The 25,058-nt window shown below is 34.4% G+C and overlaps 1 protein-coding gene across 4 annotated transcripts in view; it reads left to right on the top strand.

The window, feature by feature from the left end:
- Positions 1 to 25,058, top strand: part of LOC106645143 (uncharacterized) — a 420,078-nt gene that overhangs the window by 190,545 nt on the left and 204,475 nt on the right. For 3 of the 4 annotated variants that reach the window (XM_089592349.1, XM_089592346.1, XM_089592347.1), the window contains one exon: positions 10,391 to 10,532. The exons of the other annotated variant lie outside the window; for it this stretch is intronic. In XM_089592349.1, the coding sequence (XP_089448475.1) occupies positions 10,391 to 10,532 (142 nt within the window). The remainder of the gene's footprint in view (positions 1 to 10,390; positions 10,533 to 25,058) is intronic. 4 annotated transcript variants of the gene reach the window in all.

Below are 25,058 nucleotides of genomic sequence, written 5' to 3'. Positions count from 1 at the left end.
TTTTCATAATAAAACTAATGTTATTTTTAACAAAATAAAATAATTGAAAATTTTCTGATTAGGCAACTTTACATTTTTCTCTTAGTAGACAATTACACAGAATAAAGTTTACATATTTTTTTTTAATTTTTACAAATAAACAAATATAATGGCATTATGTATTCAATGTATATATATTAAATGCTACTAAATAATTATAAAACTTGTGTATATATTTGTGTATGTATACATACATGTATGTTACTTATCACTGATGATGCCATAATTTTATTTATTTTTTGTTTTTTTTCTATAACACTCTATTTCGAACCATTTTAAAAACTCCAACTTAGTATGTGTTTGTACGCCTCTTGTGCTTTTTGGCTTATTTGATGCAATCACTTCCGTTTATAACTGTTAATATTTTGCTATTAACGCCAAGTATAGTTTGCATTGTGATTTATAAAATAATTTTCTAGCTTTGTTTCACATTCTGTGAGTTTATTATTTTTGATGTCTTACTTTATAACAAGTGCGTCTAGAACTTCATTATTACTAAAAGTTTTGTTTGACCTGCTTTATTTATTTATTTGTTTTTTGTTTCTACATTACGAAAGTGGTCGTTTTGGTAATTTTTAGACTTGTATCTCTGATACAATAATGAAAAGATGACATGGCCATAATAGAAACATCCGTCTATACATTGTGCACCACGCACTTTATTCTTATTCCTAACCTGTTATATGCATTTAATATTCGTACAGTTGTTTTTATTTATGGATAAATGAGGCTCGTTCTTATTCCTATCTATTTGTAGAATCATGTAAATTTATATCTGCATAATAATACTTGTAATTATAATACAGTAAATACTTGTGTCACGTGCAAACGCTGATGTTTACCCATATTTCGATTGTCATGCAATTGTCTGAGCTACAACCTCTTTTTTATGGTTAATATTTAACTCCTTTTTTTTTTGCAAAAATTTTTTATCTAATAACTTGCAATAAAATAGTGCTAATGAGCTAAATTTTAAATGCAAGTCAGTATTGCGATCCTGAAACTACATTAAAATTTTTAGATCAAAATGTTGTAGACTTACTGCAAACTGTCAACGTTTGCAAAAAATGACCGTTTTTAATGTGATTTCGAGGGGCTCAAAATATTAAAAAAAAATTCTAAAGTGGTTCCTATGTGCTAAGGAAGAGATGAACTGTGAATATATAAATTTTTAGATCGTTTGACCAATTTACCTTTGTTTAATCATTCAATAAAAAACCGGTGTTTTTGGCGCAAGTAGTGGCAGCGCGACGCCGCGAGTCACTGTAAACCAGTCGATGTAACTCTGGCCCTTTAATACTTTTTCGATGTTATACGTAATTTAAGTCGCTAGTTACAGAAGTTATAGCAAAAAAACTTGATAATTGGTGAAAAAATGTTAAAATTGTTTAAATAAGTTAATTTTACCTATATCTCGTTAGTGGTTGCAAATGTAATGAGTAAAAGTGTACAAGAGAGTAGGGCGAATAACTTTACTATAATTACTATGTGTACTAATTTAATTACACCAGTTACCGTTTTAATATGACTATCCAAAAATCATTTGCTTGTTTAAAAACAAAAAAAGGCAAGTCTGTAAGCAATCTTCTGCCCTACCTATTAGTACTTCTGTATTCAAATACAGTTTCTAGATCGCGATACTGACAATACATTGAAATTTTAGCTCTCTAGCATTATTATGATTTAAGTTATATGTAATGTTCATTTTTTATCGGAGGTATGGGATGAGTGGCGAGGGCACAAGGTTAAATGAATACTTACAGAAGAGAGTATTAACTTGTTAACTCTATTTATTTAATACAATATAAAACCACACAGCCTTTCTACAGTGCCACTCTGTAGGTTTGGTATTCTGATTTATAACGGCGTTAGCGGTAGCACGGGTGCTTCAGAACTGACTCAGCTGAATTGTGAGCCCGTGTGACCGCCGCGTGTAATGGCTGAGGGAGAGGAGACGGGGGAAACCATCTGAGAAGTACTGGTAGCGTTGATGGCAAAGCTATTCAGCTCGACATTTTTAAATAAAAATTAGGAGTTTTTTTTGCAATTAATTTGCGATTTGCTGATACGATTTTGTCCATCCAGGGCTCATACTCTTTTTTTTATCGTGCACATTCGTTGTGCAGAAATTTTTTTATAAAAGCTGAATTTTTTGCTAATGGCCCAAAAAAGTGGTTTCCGCCATTTATACCATTTTTTGAGCCACTAAAAGTATCCAATTTCTTTGTGTTACTTAGGTCTTTTTGAAAAATTATTTCGTGCCTGTCAGGAATTGTGTGGACTAAAAATGCTAATTCGATTCGTCTATTAATCGTGTTCAAAGTTCAATACCATAAAAATAGAAATGATTTTACCTAACTAAGAAAACTACTTCTTCTGAAACTTACTGATTTAAAGGTTTTTCAATATTTTTTAGTACACATAAAAATAAGCCGTACGTAATGTCTGATGTGCTTCAAAACAGTTTTAAGCAGTGAAAACTGCATACATAATTAATTGTTTCAAATAATGTAAATATTTCATTTTACAATCAGTGATGCCAGACGAGACAGTAATCATATGAAAGGAGAATTTAGTACCGTAGAGATTCAGTAGCTGTTGGTTGGTGCAACGAAAGTAAAGTTTGAAAGAATATACACCCCAGTCTCCCTCCTCCTACTTTTCCTCATTATCTAATCTGTATGTGTTTTTTCCAAGACTGCGTCATTCATAACATGTCCATAGTTCATTTATAACATATATTCAACCTGTGACATGTTGTGTGGTAAACAAATGGCCTAGTTAACTTATATTTTTGCTGGTAACACCTTCAAATCATAGCTGCACCTTTTTTTTTAGCTTACATCTTAATTTTTAATATAATTATTAAAATAAATAACAATTGTATTTAATACTACTGATGAAGATGTCCTCATATTTATATTAATATATATTTAATCATGTTCAAAAAAGTATAAATTTAATTCATTCTGATACTTTTGTCTTCACAAGTGATAAAAGTTTTCTCTACCTTACATTTGAAAGTGGAACCCGAAAAAATGTTTTCTGACGTAATTGAGCTTAAAAATATTAAAATTAACACGGCCACTATAGACTTACTAATTGCTACACTGAGAGAACGTTAGTGCTAGTGCAGTGCCATACGGAATGACTGCTACACCGTACTGTGGAGTACCACGGCCCTCATAATTTGAGTGCACTACTCTGCTATTTGGCGCAGATACGATCCCAAAAGTGCGACAGCAACGTTGCCAGCATAATTGGTTACTATCTTTGTATATTTCTTACTCATAGCATACCATTATTGTTTTACTTCTAGTCTACTTACAGTTAAACAATAATAAATAACAAAAAATCAATTTGTTAAGATATTTGAAATATTGGAAATATTTAAAAATAAGAAAAAAAAATACACTATTTGTATACTTCAACACAAACACGGACCCAGACAAAATTTTTATTTTTCAATTTATTAGGTCACCAAAAAGCACCTAGAAATTTCTATTTAGATTGTTTTTATTATTTATTAAATGATAATGCAGATTTATCTAAGTTTGGGCGTAGAAACTTAACGCATGTATATACTTTTTATTACATAGCGAGCTGTACTATTCTAAAGTAGGATAATAATAGTACCAATCCGTTAGTATACGTGTTTTCCCGCGTCTGGTGCTGGTCCGTATAAAAAAAAGCATAGCCACTGTCTGGTACGTTGGCACAGACACGCTACCATTTGGGACCGCTACGCTCCCAAAATTGGTAGAGCGTGTGCACCACAGTGTTAGTACTGTGGAGTCGCCACTGTCAGTAATGCAGCTGTACCGACGTTCTCTCAGTGTAGATATTTTTGAAGTGCGTCAAGGTAGTACTACTTAGTTGAATTTCCCTTTCGTAATGAGCACCATCAGTTGTTGCCAATTCGTTGCCAAGTTAAGAAATTAGTCGCTCTAGCTGGTTTATGATAAATCGACATAGTGCTTATCTAATATCAAAATAGCACTACACTCTGCATATTCTCTCATAGGAGCGGCACAAGGTAAACTTACAGGCACTAAAATTGGTCGCTTATTTGTAGCTGGAAGTCTATTACCAACTTTGTCGTGAGCCCATCGTCTAGTTGTCCAGCTATGAACATCTTCGAAGACGTCAAACTAGCACTGCGTATTTCTTGTGTAGTTCCTGAGTTATGTAGTATAATTATTTCCTAATGCCGTATTTTTTTTTAGATATTTTAAAATTAAAAATTGTCACATACACAACACTGCATACCTCTTGTCCTTGTAAATTCTCACCAGACCGCACGTATGGTGCTGTTCAAAACAAAGACATGATATAAGATACAGCCACCTCAGCTGAATCACACTGATAAAGACAGCAACAGTATTAAAATGCTGGTAGGGTATCTGACCCCCTCTTAAGAGACATGTGGAGGGAATAGGTACTTTCCATCTCTGACCGTTCTATACCATCCGAGGACTGACCAGACAAAAGGTCAGGAAGGAAAGGTACCTACTCCCTCCACATGTCTTATTACAAAGAGATGGATACCCTACCAGTATTTCCAAACTGTTGCTGTCTTTCTCAGAGTCTGATTCAGCCACCTTCATGAGCGTGCCTGGTTTATTGGAAATTTCATTAGCCAATAGTGTAACCATGAAAATAAGAAGAATAAGTAAATAACTGTTTCACAAATTTATTGTATAAAAAAAATGATTTTTACAAGGACACTTTACCAAGATTTAAGTCTTAAGGACGTCCATCACTCAACGATTTTTCTAACGGGTATTGTTGAAACTTTGAAGTATATTATGTACATGAAAATCATGTACTTACCATAAATTTGAAAGCAATCAACAATTTGGAGAGATATTTAATTTTTACAAATAATTTGTGACATTTTTCAAAATACAGCGCAATTTCTTGCATGAGTACCATTTGGGTGGTTAACTTCTCCATGGCTTAATACACTATATAGTGTAAAAATAGCCATATCCAAGTCTAAAGGAGATATTGTTTATAAAATAACAAAGTTCTTTATAGACGTCTTGGGTTGTAAACTAAGTACTGCTGTTACTGTTGATGTTTAGTAAGTCTAAAATAAATTTATTGACAGAAATTCTATTTATTAGAAAAAAAAATTTTAAAGAAACAGTAGCAATAACATAAATAGCCTTAGAATACTTGAGTTTAATTAGATTTCACAATTTTAAAGAAATTTCACACCAAAAATTGATGGTAGTTTTCTCATGGTGGTGTATAGATGAGCAGGGTACAAGGTACCATCAGCTCAGTATATTAGTATTGTAAGAAAGTTTCCTATAAATGGTTAGTTGAACTACCTTTTTAACGCAATCCTAGTTTATACCAAAATCAAGCAAATAAATTAAAACCTGTTTATCTATATTATTCATAATATTACAATTGTCTCATTTTTTCTTATCTTTAATAGAGATTAAGTTTAGATATAGGTATATTATTATACCAAATAACGTGATAAGTGTACGGAGTATAATAGTTTTTCTGAAGCCCTACAAACTTTCAAGGTAATTATCTTATTGGTTGATAATTGTCTATCCTTTTGAATTGGAGAAAAAAAATTTTTGTGTTGCTTTCAAGCCACCAAAAATATTTTTATTTAAAAAAATCAGCATTCAAAAGAAAATGCATGCTGGACTAATCTTATGTAATGGCATTACTCTCATTTCCCCGTACAGCATTTCTTTATTGCAGTTATAAAAAGCTCTGCTTGCTGAATTCATAGCACAGCACACGAGGTTGACGTGGGTAGTGTTTGTATGTTGCTATATTCTGATGAAGCACTTTGAAAATACTTTTATGCGTGTAAAGAAGAGAGTATGAAACAAAAATAGCTGAATGGTAAAATATTTCACCGCACGCTAATAATAAGGAAAAACTTAAAACGTATGTTATTCACCAAAAATGTGTACATACAATTGTATTTAATCTATTGGTTGAAAACGAGGTCACAAAAATAACTTAAATACTTTTTACAGTACTCTGACAGTCCACACGTACTTAAAATCCGAAGTAAATTTTATTATTTTTTAGATGAAAGGCAAAGCTATAAACTTACAAATACATTCGTTATCAATAGACCTATCATTTGTTAATGTTACTTATTTAATTTTAAATGTTGAACATGTCAAGGCAACTTTAAATTAGCCGTGTATTTGCGATTAGAACAACTTTACGCGCTATCGGCAGTACCTCGAAGGTATGAAAAAAATCTGCCAAACGTAGTACGTTAAGGCATTTGTTTGTGTCCTAGTAGTGAATGTACTTACTTACCATAGGCGTAAAGTGTTATTTTTCACCCGTAAGATAACATTGTCCGCAATAAATTATTTTCTCCCTATAAGTATGAAGTTATTTAAAGGGTGAAAAGTGCAAAACAAGGGTAAAACAGCTTTAAAAGTAACAAACTCAAGGGTACAAAACAGCTTTTGCATTTTGTGCCAATGATAGTAAACCAAATGTTGGAGCGGTGCTGGCTGAATGGTAAGCGAGCTTGATAGTGACACAACATCGTTGTAGTAGTCGTGGGTCCGATTCTTGGTGAATACAGATTTTTTTCAAAACTGTTTTCATCGTAAACAGTTCCTATGGATCTGGGACTATTTTGGGGTGGGTTTTTCCGTGAATTTTTTTTCAGAGTGATTCCAGAATTTTTTCCTTGTCCCATAAATGTTCAGGGTAAATACGAATCAGTGTTTGGGCTATAGGTAAGGATTATATTGGATCTGATGCCAGGTGCAAACCAGAGATCGCTAGCCTTACTGGCGAGGAGTGGTCCCTGAAACATAGGGCTTCTCCAGAGATGATAATTAGCCTGGGTTTGATGCTTCAGCAGATAGAGAATTGGCTTAACCGGTGAAGAGTAAATGGCCCTGAGATATGGAGTCTTCTCCGGGGAAAGGCTATATATTGGTGAGTGGACCTGATGCACCATTGGTTAACCGATAAGGTGTTATCATCACATCGATTGCCTCTGTGCTCATAGTATGATAGGTATGATACCAGTTAGGTAATTAGTAAATAGGTGTGGCAGTACACCCCACACATGGGTGAAGAGCGGGTAGCCCAATCGACCTGGCCAGTAGGCTGCCGCGGTAACTCTATAAAAAATAAAAAAAATAAACCAATTTTGGTACCCAACACAAGTGTGTTTTGTGTACCTCAGTTTATGCAATTTACTAGTAAACGCTTTTACGCACGTGTTATTCTATAAAAAGGCATAATTATTCACTGTACTAGATTCTTTCAACAATAAAAAAAATTGTTAAAAAAAAGAATATTATCGATCGTTCAAAGTAGTAACAAAAAACAGGCTTCATATTACTTGAAGTGATAATATTTCTAATGGCATAGTATTTAAAGCTTAACAAGCACTGTATTTTTGCTGTATCATGGAATAATCGTTCTGTTTATTCAAAATGTATTTTATGGTGTCAGATCTTGAAATATGTGGTTAGCAAAAACGTCTGCATGTGAAAAACTTTCTGTTAAATGATTAGAACCATCATTCAACCCTGACTTCAATTTAGAACTGAAGGTTATGGAGATTAGTCTCGTGCTACTTTAGAGGCTATGAGATCAGCAGATAGTCCAACTATTTATTTGTTTACATGAAAGAAAGATAGAAAGTTTTATTAAATATGCGTGTTAACTAACCTTTCTTTCTTCTAGCAGCTTCGGGTGAACTGGGCTATTAACTATTACATTATTAACTATTATTAATTATTATTAACTATTGGTTTAAATAAATTTCACTTTCTTTGGCTTGTTTTATATTGATTTATTTGAAATTACTCGTACAAAAAAGACAGATTAAGCAAACAATAAGTGATTCTTCAGCAAGTTACTTTGGTAATTAAGTTCTGCACTCAATGAGCAGCAGCGGGCTACTGACTAAAATGCTGTGCAAAGAAATGCACCTCGCATGTAGTTTTAATCAACACTTATTTGCCTTACATACTATGAGGCCGACACTTCCGAGAGCCACAAAGTACATGGTCAGCTTTGTTATGGAACAACTTTTGTTAAGATTGACTCTTTTAAGAGCCTAAACATTTTATCATTAAGAAAAAGAAAAATAATAATGCAAGTCGTCACTGTCTCATTCACTAACACTTTCAATTTTTTTTTTATTAGCTGCCTAAAAGAAGTTACGATTTCGAACCTATTTGTTACGATTTTCTAATTTTGAAAAACTGCTTTTTAAAAGCCCAATTTTACGCATAGTTTATAAGTTACTCATAGAACTGAATTGTATTTTTTTGCTTATCTTTTTTTTTTTATTTTGTCTTGTTTTTATTATGTAATTATTATGATTCTCTTGGAATTTCTTATAACTATACAGTGTATTGATGTACGTATCCGAATTCTGCCCTATAACATCAACAATGTTCAAACAATCCATCTATTCGCAGTTTGGGGCAAAAAATGTATACCATTATTGTTATACATGGTGTATTGTTATACATATATCAGATGTCGATTAACACGTTTCAATAACTCAGGGCTTAAATTTTTTTTTCTCATTCACTGCGACCCTTACGTTAAAGCAAGCTTTGTGCTAATTTAATCTGTTGGCAGCAACTTTTGCTGACCTTTCTCAAACATAAATAAAAATAGATACGTTGAAAATATATTGCTGACGCTAACATTTTTAACTTTTTATTTATTTTAATAATCATATTATTACGAAAGCTTTGAAAAAAATCCGCAGCTACAATTCAAAGTTCTTATCAGCAAAAATACAAGTTAAGTAGGTCACTTGTCTACGATGCACTATGCCAGAGATAGAATAGATGTTATACATGAGCTATGAGGCAGGCTTTGATTAAACGTACAGTAATTACATGGTGAGGGAAAGTTGGAAGAGGAAAACTGGGGTAGAGACTTTTTCGAGCTGTACTCTAGTCGAACCAACCAGTAGCTTACTAGTCTCTACGGTACTAAACTCTCTTATACGAGGACTACAGTTACGTCTTGGTCACACTGATTACAAAACATATTTTAAAGTGGAACAATCGGTGAAATATGTGTCATTCGAAGAGAAATAAATTTTTTGTACGTACTTGATTCACGGTTTTTGGGGTCCATATCGGTAGTTATTTTCATACCTTAAAAATACTTGTTGCTTTAATGTTAAATAAGTCCTGTAGTGCCTAACAAATTAAACATTTAATATGGATTATGGCTTATGTAATGAATTACCAAGATATGTTTTATAGGAATGCAGACGAAAAAAGATCGAGTCATGACTTATTTAAGACTATTATGTAAAAGAACTAAAAAGTACTGAAATTTAATAAATGATTTAGTAGAAGGAAAGCTGTAAAACATATATTAAATACATCATTAAATGTTAAGTTGAACTGTTCAAATTCTAAATTTTCACTCTGAGTTCATTGCATCTTTTACTTTAGACCGTACATTAATGGGCAAGCTGGGTCAGCGAATGAAGTGATTGAATAATTACGTCAAAATAGAGAGAAAAATAAAAACATTGTACTCAAAAAACACAGTTATTAACAAATTTTTCACAATAAAAAGGCATTGTCCTTCACTAAGTTAAGTATAGGCAGCCATTTCCGGACTAACGCGTGCGATGACGTGGCTGTTTCAGTACTTTTCAATTTTTGGCGCTACGGCTACTTTATCCTATGACGTCATCGCTTTCTCTTGTCCCTCACTTCTCCTTTCTCACCAACCTCCTATGTAAACATACTTAATTTAAGGAATCTTGACAATATTTTGTCTCTGCGAATTCTACAAAGGAAAAAAATGCAGTATCAGTCTTTTATTTGATATATCTGATAAGTTATAGTCGTCGAAGCCATAAATTAGCATTTTGTGTAAAATATGAAGCATATTAAAAGTACTCAATTTTAATCTACTTTATGCTTAGTAAAAGATCCCTGCGATCCCTGCTAAGTTCATTTTGAAATTTTTGACCATTGTATAAATAACAATTATTTGTATTTAAATCTACTCTGTCGCCTTCTCTGACTCATCACTTTATCTATGACTTGTTATTTATACTTTTAATGTTAATGTATTGTTGTGTTGTTACAATTTACGATGAGATAGTGAAGTAACTATTTAATCAATAAATTTGTATATTTATTCATAGTATTTATCTCTATTTAATTGCATGTGCATGTTATGATAAATATTAATTGACGTCGTAAGTGCAGATGATTTTAAAATCATAATTTCAAGTTTCTATCCGCACTAGATAAATCATTTAGTATTTAAAATATAAATATCTTCTTACTACAAAATGAATTTTATTTTATTTATTCCTTGACTATAAATCTTTCAGGATAAAAGTTCAGGAACCATGTAGCATTAGGTGTTCAAAAGACGTGGGATTCATTCCTAGTGTACAGTGCTCTGTTTGTCTGTGTTTATATCACCCTGAATGCACTAATATGATAGTGAAATCTTTTGACTTCGTTTGTAAGGTAGATATCAAAACGTAATTTTTATCGTCACTAATAAAATGCAGCTTCAAGAAAAGACTACATACTATATCATAGAGAATAAGTCTTACATTTTTAGTACTATAAAACTGTGCAATGTATAAAACTATAATTATTCAACATAATATACCTAAACAAAACTGTTAAGGTTAAAAATAAAAATTGTTACAATTAATCTTAGCATAAAACGGCCGGAAAAATTGTTTATAAATAATTTAAAATTATATCCTATGATTTACATTTATTTTAATTATGATTAAAACGTGGTTTCTTGTAAGGATACATATACATATACATATACTAGGTACATACTGTACGCATATTTTGGTCTTCCCTTCTGCCGCTGACAACGTGTGAATAGTTTGGCTGGTTAGTCACGATGCAGTGTTTAAATCAGTGAAAAAAAGCGACACACTCTACCATAAACACTGGCAACCTCCCTACTCATCTCTGTGACTAAGGTACTTGATATTGCAGGTGGTTTCGATTTTAGTAGATCCTATTAAACTAAACCCCAAAGCTAGCATTTTTTTCAAAACTTTGTGCTGACTCATTGCTACAGTTATTATTTTTTCAAGAAAAAACCATGTGACACCATCTAAGAAGTGTCAACATTCAGTATGAAAAATATCAGCAAAATCGATTGAGTAGTTTTGGTGGTGAGCGATCACAGCGTTTTTCAGGAGTTTGCTGTGTATATATAAAATGTAGATATTCTTGTGATCGTGAGCTACCAGTACGTACTTTTTTTTGAAAAGTTTACTTTATAATTATAAAATATAATACTCGTGTGTTTAGTGTTCTTAACTATATCAGAAAATACCTACCATAAAGATGCGACAGACACAGACAGTTTATCCAATAATAAATTGAGGAATAATTATGAACTCTAAAAATTGAAAAGATTACATTAAAGTATTGACGATATTAATCAACGACAATCATTAAGGTGTTATAAGAAAACGCCGCTTTACCGATTATAGGTTGCAAGAGCCATTAAATTTATGAATTGAAACGGCTCGATAAAAATTCTTAGTATAATTATAAATATAATTGTTGATAGCTGTTAGTGAAAATTTATTCGTTTATGTGTGTGGTTATACAATTAGCTGAATAAAAGAAATTTGTTCAAGAGAGTGATAGTTATGAGAAAACAAAAAAAAAGGCAAAAAGATGTTCAAAACAATTAGACGAATGTAGCTAATTATAGTCTCTAATGTTTTTATAAGTTTTGCAAACTGTAATGAACTACAAACTAGCAATTCACAAGAAAGTTATAAATATTTAGTTAGTAACAATTTGAAATACCTTAAGAGCTTCTGTAACTTGATAAAGTTGAATGATTTTGAGAAGCCTAGAAGGTAATAATTCATTACAAAAAAATTACTGTGATAATGTGTAACGAAAGACATTTTTTTCGTGTTTGACGAAAAAAAAATGAAAAGAAAAAGTGCAGTTATTGTAAAGAATGTAAGGATGAAAGAGAAGGAGAGAGTAGCTCGTTTTTTAAATACTATATGTTATCGATTGTTTGTATAACTGCGCCCGCGAATCGTAAAGTTGACGATTCGAAAAGCCGCGTGCACGGCTTTCGTTTGGAATGTCCGGGGCCGCATTTTCCTGTTCAAAAATGAAAGGAGCACTGGGGCAAGGGGGGTAATGGCTCTCTTGCGGACGGGAGGCTATGGTGGCAATTGTTTTATGCAGCGAATAACTTGGTAACCAGAGAAATCAACAAAGTGACTGTGTTGTCAAGCAGGAGCAACTCTCTCTTCACTTCTTTCTGAAGACTTGAACCTCTCACACCGTTTCTATTTTCCTCCGTTATACCGTTCATTTTCGTTCAATAAATATCAAAGATATAATACCAGTTATACGTCCTTATTTTAGAAATAAGTTTTTATATTTTTTGGCGCGCAACGTGGGGCCTCTTGTTAAAAACCCTGCAAACGTGTAATTCTCAACATGAAGAGAGGACAACGAGATATCAAAGACCGTCCATTAACGAAGAAAAAGCCTCGAAACGAAGTCCTTGAAGGTGATGAGGTTAACGAGGCTGACGATGCCGTATCAGACGAAGAGCTGGCTGACGAGTTCGAGGGTGGGACCGGTGCAGCTGATCAGGTTGTGCTCCAAAATGTTGGCGAGTCCTCGGAGGAGGAAATGGAGGAAGGAGGCAGAGAATTGCAGGAGATGGGTCTCTCTCCTTTAACCGCAGCATCACAGGGCCTCTCATCGACCTTGGCGTCTGGTGAACTCGGTTTTGCGGCAGCGCGAAAACGCGCACCACCTGCTTTTATTTCTGAGAATGTCAATTTCGCACCAGCGTGGAGGCGCCCACCACCTTCATCAACCGTGACTTTGCAGTTGAAAGCCCAGCAGCACGTAAACGCGTAACTGCGCGCCCGACTATAACCTCTACGATGACTTTGACGGCGGGTTCTGCATCGGCGGGTTCTGCATCGGCGGGTAGACACGCACCATCACCCCTTCCGAAGAATTCAGCTGTGGATTCTGTAGCGGCACGCAAACGCGCACCACCACTCCGTGAGACGGACACTACAGCAGCAAGCAGACGCATACCGCCATCCCGTACGACGATCTCAACGACGGGCACTGCAACAACGCGCAAACGCGCACAGCTACCTCCTGCAACGGGTGCTGCAGCAGCGCGTAAACGCGCACTGCTGTCCCTTTCGATGACCTCAGCGACGGGGACTGCAGCGACTCGCAAACGCGCACCACCCCGTACGAAGACCTCAGCGGCGAGCTCTGCAGCGGTACGTAAACGCGCACCACATCCCCCTGCGACGACCTCAGTGATAGGCTCTGCAGTGGCACACAGACGCCCACTACCTCCTCGTGCAAAGAGTTCAGCGTCGAACTCTGCAGCAGCGCGTAACCGCGTACCACCACCTTCTCAGTTGACTTCAGCGGAGGGCTCTGCAGTGACGCGTAAACGCACATCACCATCTTCTACGGCGACATCAGTGACGGGTTCTAAAGTGGCACACAAGCGCGCACTACCACCCCGTGCAACGACCTCAACGACGGGTTCTACAGCGGAAAACAAGCGTACACTGTTTTCCTTGTCAAAATTACCAGTAGCGACTGGTCACGCGTATCAAACTGAACCAACTTTAGATCAGGAGCACCCTTTTCCGAATTATGCGTCTCAACCATCGGCTTCCTTTGCATCTTTTCCTAACCTTAATGAATTTGGAAATGATTTTGATATGATGGGAAATCGTTTTGAAAACAATTTTGCCAATAATGGTTCGAATTCCGAAATTGCATCTGAAAATGAGTTTTAATTTGAAAATAATTTTGAGAATTTGTACGATCCTAGTAATTTTCACAATAGACTCGCGAATTGTAATACTCACTCTGACCGTTTAAACGCAGACTCTATAAAAGATTTAGCAGACGCAATAAAAGAGACCTTAAAAGAAGTTTGAAATTCTAGTTGGAGCAATGATAATTCGGTTTTTTAAAATAGAATGACATCAGCTAAATCATTGCCTATTTTTTCTGGAGAACCGCTCGAATGGTCAAGATTTAAGCAATCCTTTAAAATCTCGACTTCTTTGGGTAATTACTCAGATGCAGAAAATCTTGTTCGTCTTTCTGAAGCTCTGCGAGGCGAAGCTCAGGAAGCTACTCAAATTTTGTTTATTGCCAGAAATAATACAGAGCAAATTTTAAAGACGCTAGAAATGCGGTTTGGAAATAAAAAACTGATTCTTGAAAAGATAATCAAAGAAATTCGAGAGCTCCCGAGCTTGAAAAATTCAAATGTTAACTTAGTAGATTTTGCGACAACATTAAAAGATTCTGTAATTAAAGATTAAACATCAAAGCTGGTATAATTGCTGTAGATTTGAACGAAGCAACTGCGAAACTGTCTGAACCTAATTTTCGAACGTCTCACGGCAACAAAAGAGTAGTTTTGAACCTTAATGTTGAAGAAGATGCAAAAAAGAGTCGTACAGAAAAAAAAGAATGCTCTCACTGTGGTCGCAAGAACCATTTTATTACTGAATGTAGAGATTTCACAAAATCTCCAATTTCTCAACGTTGGAAAACTGTAAAAACAAACAAGCTGTGCTTTAATTGTTTAGATAAGAGTCATGTGAGAGATAGGTGCACAGCGCGATCGTGTGGAAAATGTGGTATTAAGCATCACGAACTTCTACATACTCCTTTTAAGAATAATGCTAATTTCAATGTCAAAACTGAGACTAAAACAGAAGTTTTGAACCTAAAAGATTCTGAGCCTGACGCTTTGTTAGTTAGCAAACAGTCATGACTACATTCAAGAGTTTTATTAAAATCAGTACCCGTTCTTTTATTGAATAACCAATCTTCGGTTTTGATTCATGCCTTATTAGATGAAGGTTCCATGGTTTCATTAATTAACTCGAAGATTGTAAGAAAGCTTAATTTGAAGACTTCACGTATAAATGCAGTTTTAAAGGGGATTGGTGGTGACGATAACGTTACATTTTTCACAGAGCGTAGTAATTGTCAATTAAAGCATAATTCAAAGATTTTTAATTAAAAAAATCTACTTGTAGTCGATGACCTTGCACTTCCCATACAAAGTGTCGATTACAAATTGTCTCAATATTGTGAGAAAGAAACAAAAGTTTTTATTCATCCGTACGATGAAGCTTCGCAAATGTTGCTAGGTCAGGATAATGTTGGTTTGATAGTTACCCAAGAGTTTAAAGAACTAAGAAAGAATTCGTTACTAGTTTCTCGATGTACTTTGGGCTGGTCAATTCACGGGTGTTGAAGTAGAAATGAGTCTGAAAGCTTGCAAGCTATTTCTGCGAGTCTCAGTGTCAATTCGCGAGAGGAGACTTATACGAACGAGGAGCTCAACGAATTGGTTAGGAACTATTTTTTAATCGATGATATTGGCGTGAAAGACTGTGAAAATGAAATAAGTTTAAGAGATGAATGCGCTATCAAAATTTTACAAGATACGTGTAAATATAACAATGGAGCGTGGGAGATCGGTTTACCGTGGGTTTCAGACGATACAGATTTTCCGGATAGTCGTTCAACCGCTTTGCGAAGGCTTCAACTACTAGAAAAAAAGCTAGCTCGTGATAAAAATTATGCAAATTTATAAAACAAAGAAGTGACTCGTTTATTGGAAAATGGTTACGCAGAAAAAGCAGAAAAATCATACGACAAAAGAGTTTGGTATCTTCCCCATTTCGGTGTGCGTCATATAAACAAACCAGGCAGAGTACGTTTAGTTTTTGACGCGGCGGCAAAAACGAAATCATTAAGTTTTAACGATTTGTTATTCTCTGGCCCAGATTTTCTTAAATCTCTCCCAGGTGTTTTAATGCGATTTCGTCAATATGCTTACGCGGTTAAAGCAGATCTTCGCGATACGTTTTTAAAAATTAAGATTTGTAAAGAAGATCGCGATGCTCAGCGATTCTTGTGGAGAGACGGGGATAGTTCAAAGGCTCCACAAGAATACGTCATGACTTCCATGTTATTCGGGGCAAAATCTTCACCTTGCACAGCTTTATTTATCAAGGACAAAAATGCCGATTTATTTTCTTCTCGTTTTCCTGCAACGGTAAAGAGTTTAAAAGAAAATTGTTACATGGACGATTTTTTGGATAGTTGCATGACAGCTGAGAAAGCATCCAATCGCGTTAAAGAATCGAAAATTATAAATGCTAATGCAGGATGGCAAATGCATGGGTGGGCTAGTAATTCAAAGCTAGTTGTAGACACTATAAATGTCGGAAACTCGACCGAAAGCTTTATTGAGGTAAAAGATAACGGCGAGGAGAAAGTTCTCTGGCTAAAATGGCTCAATTTACCTGATGAGTTATCTTTTACTTTTAAAGAGTCTAAAATAGACAGTGATATTATCAGTGGGAAAAGAAAGCCTACAAAGAGGGAGTTTTTACGAACAATCATGTCGGTTTTTGATCCGTTGGGCTTCCTTGCGCCTTTTACCATTCGTGCGCGTATGCTTATGCAACAGATTTGGCTTAGTGAAGTTCGCTGGGATGAGAAAATTCGAGAGGACGAGTTCTCATTGTGGAAGCTTTGGTTACATGATTTAAATAACGTGACAAAATGTCGAATCCCTCGCTGTTATCAGAGCCTTACCGATCAACTTGATTCAGCAGAATTACATATTTTCTGTGACGCGAGTTCGAAAGCAAATGCTGCAGTAGCTTATTGGCGATTCGCTTTAAAAGACGGGAGTTTTCACACGGCAATTATCATGTCAAAAAGTCGAGTTGCGCCGTTGAAAGCGTAATCTATTCCCCGCTTAGAACTACAGAGTGCCATGTTAGCTACGAGATTAGCTAAGTTTATTGCGCTAGAACATACTTTTTCAATTTTTCGTAGATTTTTTTTGGTCAGATTCTAAGACAGTATTACAGTGGATTAAGAAAGATTCGCGAGATTATAAGATGTACGTAGCTAATCGTCTCAATAAAATAAACGAGAATTCAAACGTGAAAGAGTGGCGGTGGGTTCCTACAAAGGAAAATCCAGCAGATGACGGTACTCGAATAGCACCTGGCGCGTTAGACTCTAACAGTCGTTGGTTTATTGGACCAGCATTTTTACACAGGGATGAAAGCCTTTGGGCAAAAATATAATATGCAGGACAATTGCGAACTTAAAAAGGATTCGTTTAATACTTTTACTCTTTCGATCGAAAATGAATTAATTGATTTTTCGCGTTTTTCAAGTTGGAAACGTTTAATTTCCGCTTTATCACGAGTCTTAGAAGCCGCAGAAAATTGGAAAAGAAAAAGTTACTCAGCTTTAGAACGGAATAAACAATGGCATAATAATTTTTTGACAGCTATAGAGCTAAAGAAAAAAGCTGAAGAAATTTGTTTTAAAATTAGTCAACTAATGTCATTTAACAAAGAAATACATGCGTTAAAAAATTCAAAGCCATTACCACGAAATAGTAAAATTATAATTTTAACACCTTTTTTAGACAAAAATGATTTGTCAAGATCTGAAGGTCGGATACAAAAGTTTGCATCAGACGGTGTAGTTAAAAATCCTGTTATTCTTTGTACAAAAGATCCGATCGTAAAATTATTAATTAAGGAATACCATGAAAAATATTATCATGCTAATCATCAAACGGTTTTTAACGAACTACAACAGAATTATTGGATTGTGGGTTTGCGTCAAGGTCTTAAAAGCTTATCGAGTACGTGTATAATTTGTAAAATTCGGAAAGGTCAACCAGTACAACCTAAAATGGCTGCTCTACCCCCAGGACGTTTAGCTTACCGTTGTCGTCCATTTACTCATTGCGGACTTGATTATTTTCGGCCTATTCAGATTAAAATAGGGAGGAGGCGCGAAAAACGTTGGGGAGTTTTACTGACCTGTATGACTACACGTGCCATTCATATTGAGCTTGCATCTAGTTTAAGTACAGATTCCACGATATTGGCTTTGAGACGTTTTACCGCCTGAAGGGGAACTCCTGAAACAATATATTCTGATAACGGTACGAATTTCAGGGAAATGAGTAAAGAGCTTTCTCAATGTATAAAGATCTTAAATCGCGAAAGCTTGGGTAATTATATGACTAATAGAAATATTGAGTGGAAGTTTATAAGTTTTTTTTTTTTTTTTTTTTTATATAAAAACTTATTTCTAAAATAAGGACGTATAACTGGTATTATATCATTTTTGAACAGGAAAATGCGGTCCCGGACATTCCAAACGAAAGCCGTGCACGCGGCTTTTCGAATCGTCTACTTTACGATTCGCGGGCGCAGTTATACAAACAATCGATAACATATAGTATTTAAAAAACGAGCTACTCTCTCCTTCTCTTTCATCCTTACATTCTTTACATTTCTCCCACTCATACAAAACTTTATTTTGTACTTAAGCATACTTGACAAGTTTTCTCGCTGGTCTTGTTAATGTTCCGTTCGCAATTCAAACTTCAGCGCTACGTACTTGACCGTCGTCACGATTCACAAAAACTTTGGTAATTATACCCTTTCTCCAATAATTTCTTTCAACCTTATCATCTAAAATTATTACTAGATCACCCTCTTGGAGAGGTGCCTCACTTTTTTGCCACTTTTGTCGTGGAATTAAAGTAGGAAAATATTCACGCAAACATCTTTTCCAAAAAGCGTCAGCAAAGCTTTGAGAAATTTTCGACTGTTTTCTCGTACAAACGTTTTGTAAATCGCACCGACTTATTCTTATCTGCCCTGAAGACGCTCCCAATAAAGAATGGTTAGGCGTTAGGGCTTCAATATCTCGGGAATCAGAAGAGACATGTGTAAGAGGCCGAGAATTAACAGAATGCTCTATTTCTGCTAGAATTGTCGCGAGCGTTTCCTCTTTTGGAGCATGTTCTTTTGAAACAGCAGTCAGGGCAACTTTAACCGATCGAATGAGACGTTCCCATGCACCTCCAAAATGAGGTGCGGATGGCGGATTAAACTTCCACTCAATATTTCGATTAGTCATATAATTACCCAAGCTTTCGCGATTTAAGTTCTTTATACATTGAGAAAGTTCTTTACTCATTCCCCTGAAATTCGTACCGTTATCAGAATATTTTGTTTCAGGAGTTTCCCTTCGGGCGGTAAAACGTCTCAGAGCCAATATCGCGGAATCTGTACTTAAACTAGATGCAAGCTCAATATGAATGGCACGTGTAGTCATACAGGTCAGTAAAACTCCCCAACGTTTTTCGCGCCTCCTCCCTATTTTAACCTGAATAGGCCGAAAATAATCAAGTCCGCAATGAGTAAATGGACGACAACGGTAAGCTAAACGTCCTGGGGGTGGAGCAGCCATTTTAGGTTGTGCTAGTTGACCTTTCCGAATTTTACAAATTATACATGTACTCGATAAGCTTTTAAGACCTTGACGCAAACCCACAATCCAATAATTCTGTCGTAGTTCGTTAAAAACCGTTTGATGATTAGCATGATAATATTTTTCATGGTATTCCTTAATTAATAATTTTACGATCGGATCTTTTGTACAAAGAATAACAGGATTTTTAACTACACCGTCTGATGCAAACTTTTGTATCCGACCTTCAGATCTTGACAAATCATTTTTGTCTAAAAAAGGTGTTAAAATTATAATTTTACTATTTCGTGGTAATGGCTTTGAATTTCTTAACGCATGTATTTCTTTGTTAAATGACTTTAGTTGACTAATTTTAAAACAAATTTCTTCAGCTTTTTTCTTTAGCTCTATAGCTGTCAAAAAATTATTATGCCATTGTTTATTCCGTTCTAAAGCTGAGTAACTTTTTCTTTTCCAATTTTCTGCGGCTTCTAAGACTCGTGATAAAGCGGAAATTAAACGTTTCCAACTTGAAAAACGCAAAAAATCAATTAATTCATTTCCAATCGAAAGAGTAAAAGTATTAAACGAATCCTTTTTAAGTTCGCAATTGTCCTGCATATTATATTTTTGCCCAAAATTTTTAGTTATAATAACAAGCAGTAAGTAATTTTAACGTTAATGAGTACTCAACAAAGATAATTTCTAACATCAAATGGAATATTAGAATGTTACAAACAATTCAATTTCTTACACCATTCTTTGTGTTTTCCCTGTGTACTTGTTAAAAGGTTTTAAGGTTATAGATTTAATAGACTCTTATTTCTCCATCCACTAATAAATTCATTGGAAGCGTACTAAAACATTATGCATAAAGTCTGCATGAGAAGAAACATGAATAAAAAAAATATTCTACATACCTGGTGCAGTAAGGTATTATAGAAATTATGTATAAAACTGTTATTATCAATAAAACATGGTTTTCTTAATAAAAGTTGATTGATTATGAGTAATTTTATACAGTATACTAAATTTTCAAAAAGTCAAGTAAGTTTACCGTACATAGAAAAAAAATTGATATGAATGGGCATAAAGTGCGTTTACGGCCTTGTCCACATAGCCTTACACATACTACTGGTACTCTTACTGCTATGCCTGGTTGCCGTAATAATACCAGCAATAGCGATACCAATAGCTCACAAATTGATTGTCCTCTTACTATTTTGTTAGTTTTGTTCCATTGGAGTCTGTTTAAATTAACTAAGTCGACATTAATTCAAGTCAATCAAAATGGGAGTGCAAAGCTATGGGAGTATATCAAAATGTATCCTTGTACACTAAAACCAATAACCAATAAAATAATTATATATCTTTTAGATTATGTTGAATAAATAAAAATTAGAATTTTTCCAAAGACTTACAAAATAATAAAATTTAAGTAAACAAACTGAATAAACACGTTTTCATTAAGTTAACAATTTATCTATGTATATAGATACACAAGTATGTACATCAGTGATGTTCAAATGTATCACAGAACGCATACTATTTTAGAGCAACACGTATTAATATTTTAAGGTTAATACATTACGTTGCTAAGTACAACTAACCACAAAAAACCAAAAATTAGGAAAAAAATGATCTGGATGTTTTTTCAGAATTATTTATAATTCAAGATTCTGACATTAAAGTAATGATAAATCTCACAAGCATCGGACTATTTAAAGCTAAATACATGCAAATTTGCTGAAAATACTTGAATGTTGGCAAAATCATTTTTAAAAATCATGCAAGCCGTTGTTACGAGTGTGTTGCATTATACATCGGCTTGAACAGTATTTATTTTTAATCATATTCATTTTTATATTCAAACATATTAATTTTACCGAGTCCGTAATGAGCTCAGATGTATCCTCATAATATGAGCAATACATATTTGTAATAATTCTTGGAGCATAAGCTTTTTAAGAGAAAGTAGAGTTAAAGCTGCAACTATTTACATACTGACGAAAAGGTTATTTTAAGACTATTTGAAATTCAAATAATTTTTTCTACTGATTACCAAGATGTTTTTGCGCATTACAAATGAGTAACTTACACATATTGTTGCTCAATACTTGAAACAAGAAAGTCAAGTAAGTTTAATTACCACACTATCTGGAAAATAGTGCATAATTATTTACAAATAAAACTAGATATCGAAAACCACTGAACAACAGTTACCAAAGGCAAACACATGTTCTTTTTTTAACGTGCTTACATTTTTCATTTTTTATCTTACGTAAAACAAAATAGTCTAACAAACTGATAAAATACTGAGCGTGGAACTTTCAACGTCTGGAACTAGCATATTTAGTGAAAGAAATCTTGAATTTTAAAAGTGTAGGTCAGTACAAGCTAAACAATCAACCTAAAGAGTATATAATCGATGTACTTGCACTACAGCGTCAGCCTGATTGAAGCTAGCAGAGAAGAGGAGAATTGAGTATCAAGGACAAGCCTTTTATCGTATATATTGAAGGACAGAATGGATTCTCACTGTGACTATCGAATATTGACTCCAGGAAGCCATTCGGGTTGGCTGGTAAGACTTGATTTGTTGATGGAATCCATGTTGAGATTCCGTCACGCGCTCTCGTCAGAAGAGTGCTGATGCTTTATGCACCAGCAGATAAATTAGCTAGTGGTAGCATATACAGTGAATGACCTATACCTACAGCATTAACTCTGATATTACAGTTGCCGTAGTAACTCTTGCAACCTCCCTTTCTACAAGTATAACCCCGGTAGGTTTGGCGGTAATTAAAATCTATAAGACTTGTATTCGTCCCGAGGAAAATAACAAATAAAGAGCCAACACATGGTTAATGTTTGTAACTAAGTGTTGGAGAGTGGATTCGTTACCCAGCTCCAAAGAACGAATTTGCTCGTGCCATCATTATCATTAAATTAGTAAAAATTAATAAAAAAAAAATAGCAAAGTGATTTTTGTTTAGGACCTGAATTATTTTTTAAATAATCTATGAATCCCCGCAATATTTACATCGATTATATCAGATTCATAATTTTATTGCTTTTGAACAAAGCTGAGATTTTTGTTGTGTTTTTTTCTTGCTTCAAATTGATTCATTATAGTAAAATATCTTCTACTTCTCTAATAAAACTTTTATTTGAAGATAAAATTTCTTGTTACATAAACTCAAAATTTTCAATTGACAAAATTTTTCAACTAAACGCAAAATAGCTACTGGATGAAAAAGTTTTTATTCACTTATAATCAAATTTTCAAACAGAATGAAAATGAAACTAGAACTTTCAATTAATTCAATCGCTATATTAGTCGCTCCTTTAAAATATAATAAATGAAATCATTCACTAGTTTAGAATTTTCCTAATGATCTCAACAAATGTAAAAGGATTAAAAAACCCACAGAAAATTTAAAATTCGCACTTGGAAATAAAAAAAATGTTTAATTTCAACTTCAATTTTCCAAAAAAAACTATAAATAATTTTGTATATGAGGCAAATGGTCTTAAGCTTTCTCGCACTTAAACTCTCTTCCACAAACATGTGGTTAGACGAGAGCGAAGTATTAACACAGCCACGGGGTGTTAGTGATAGATTAAGTACTTATCACTACAAGTTACGTAGAGTATGGTCGTCCTCGAAGCCCTTTAGGTGTCTCGAGAACTGCTCAAGTTATCAACCCAGAGGCTTCATCTGAGCAACGTTGCCGCTATCCTTACTGTCTCAACTACTTGGGGGTTTGTTATCACCATGCTATAAGTGATCAAGCACTGAAGGTCGAAGTAGACCCTGTTTAGTGGTAGCGATGCATGGTAGATCTACTGACTTCGATGTACACGATATCGGCTTTCATAATCTATCCTCGTATCCTTGACATATACGACTTGCGGTGTATACCGGTGTACAGGAGAGTTAAAAATCTGGGTAGACAGCGTATTTCCGCATCCAAGGCTCGCTGGAAAAGGATTTTTTTTCTGGTCATCACCCTTAATAGGTGGTTTGCAAATAATTTGACGCCGTAATCTATGCTATCTCTGTGCACCATCGATTCTATGCATTCGCCAATAATCTTTGCGCATAGATTGTCTAGCGTTCTGTGCACTATCGATAGCGCATATTTTTTTATTCATGTAGATGCTTCAAGTTGAACTTGGTGAATTTTATTTTAATAATACCTGTTAAACAAGAAATTAAATTAAATAAACAAATGAAAAAATTAAAGGCTATAAAAATAAATAAGAGAAATGTAATTAAAAAGTGTTTTGTGCATTCTTTTACCATAAAGATTACCTACTTGCACTCTACGTTTTAAGTTCTTTATTGACTACGCAGATAAATCTGTTGTTCACAACCACTAATAACATATCTAAAGTCCTTCTTTCTGCTTATATTAGTAAGAGACTTACTAAACAAACTGCCGTGGAAAGCAAACTTTTGATAGAATACTAAAGGTGTGTACAAATGTAGTTTTACCAACTCATTCATCTTTTACGCTCGAGTACTGTCTGTATGGAACTTTTTAATTAAATACAGATGATTTTTGGTAACGCCTCAGGTGGCCATAACTTGTTTGTATTATGTGTCTTATCAAAAAGGTTTTTTTCGTTAATGTTGTTTGACAAGAAAAATGTAAACATGAAAAAAAGAAATAATGAAAAAAAAATTAAAAATTTGTGTAGAACAACGTAAGTAATTTTGATTTTTCATTATAAATGTATATGAGCAATTCCGTTGAAGTTTGTCCACTAGGCGCGCATGGCCCAGTTTTTCAGTCAACGACTCTCTGTTCAGCTCGCTCACAGAAGAAGACAAGGTACTAAAAAAACATAAAAATAGGTAAACCGATAGATTTAAACCTGCTTTTTTCAATGGTGCAATCGGTTTTAAGATTATAATTTTTTTCATAGAGAAAATCACGATTTAAGTTCAACATGTTACTGCGGAAAAATATTTTTTTTTGCCCCATTCGAAAAAGCAAGTCTTGAACTACAATTCCGCAAATTTTCAAGTTTAGAGGGCAAAAGTCAAACGAGTGATGAGCAATAAAGCAGTAATGCGTGTGATCGAACGCCACCTCACGCCGCGCGTTGCGTGCTTTTACTGTGTGTCGGCTGCTCTATAAATAAGAGATATATATTTGTTCCTGCTTTGCAATAGTCGATTCCGGGTACACTATTGTTTCATTGCATGAAGCCTATTGTAAAATCTAAGAAATAAGAATTAAGAGAATTTTCAGCTTTAGAGCCATTTAAACTGTTTTGACTGATTTGTAAGGCAGGTGAACCAATCCAATGTGTATCGATTCTAGATTTAAAAAAAGGTACTTAAAGATACGCTGTGTCTACCGATTCTCAATCAAAGCAAAGAAAAATTGCTACCAAATTAAAAAAAAAAATTAAAAGCATATAATAGTTCATCAATAAGTTAATTCGTAATTACAGGTGTAAGAAACAACAAATAAATATTTTTACAAAATCATGGAGTTACAAATTTTTTCAATGGAAATTATAGTAAGAAAAATATCAAGTACAGCATAGTATATGTAATAGTATGCTTAAAAATGTGGTAAAGCTTACTCGTGGTGAAAGCGCGAAGCCTGTGGCGCGAGGTAGCGTTCGACCGCACGCTTT

Source organism: Copidosoma floridanum, unplaced genomic scaffold (genome assembly GCF_036245765.1).
Source record: "Copidosoma floridanum isolate Cflo_tuat_1 unplaced genomic scaffold, Cflo_Japanese_pri ptg000016l, whole genome shotgun sequence".
Lineage (NCBI taxonomy): Eukaryota > Metazoa > Arthropoda > Insecta > Hymenoptera > Encyrtidae > Copidosoma > Copidosoma floridanum.
This window is presented reverse-complemented; position numbering and strand designations above follow the sequence as displayed.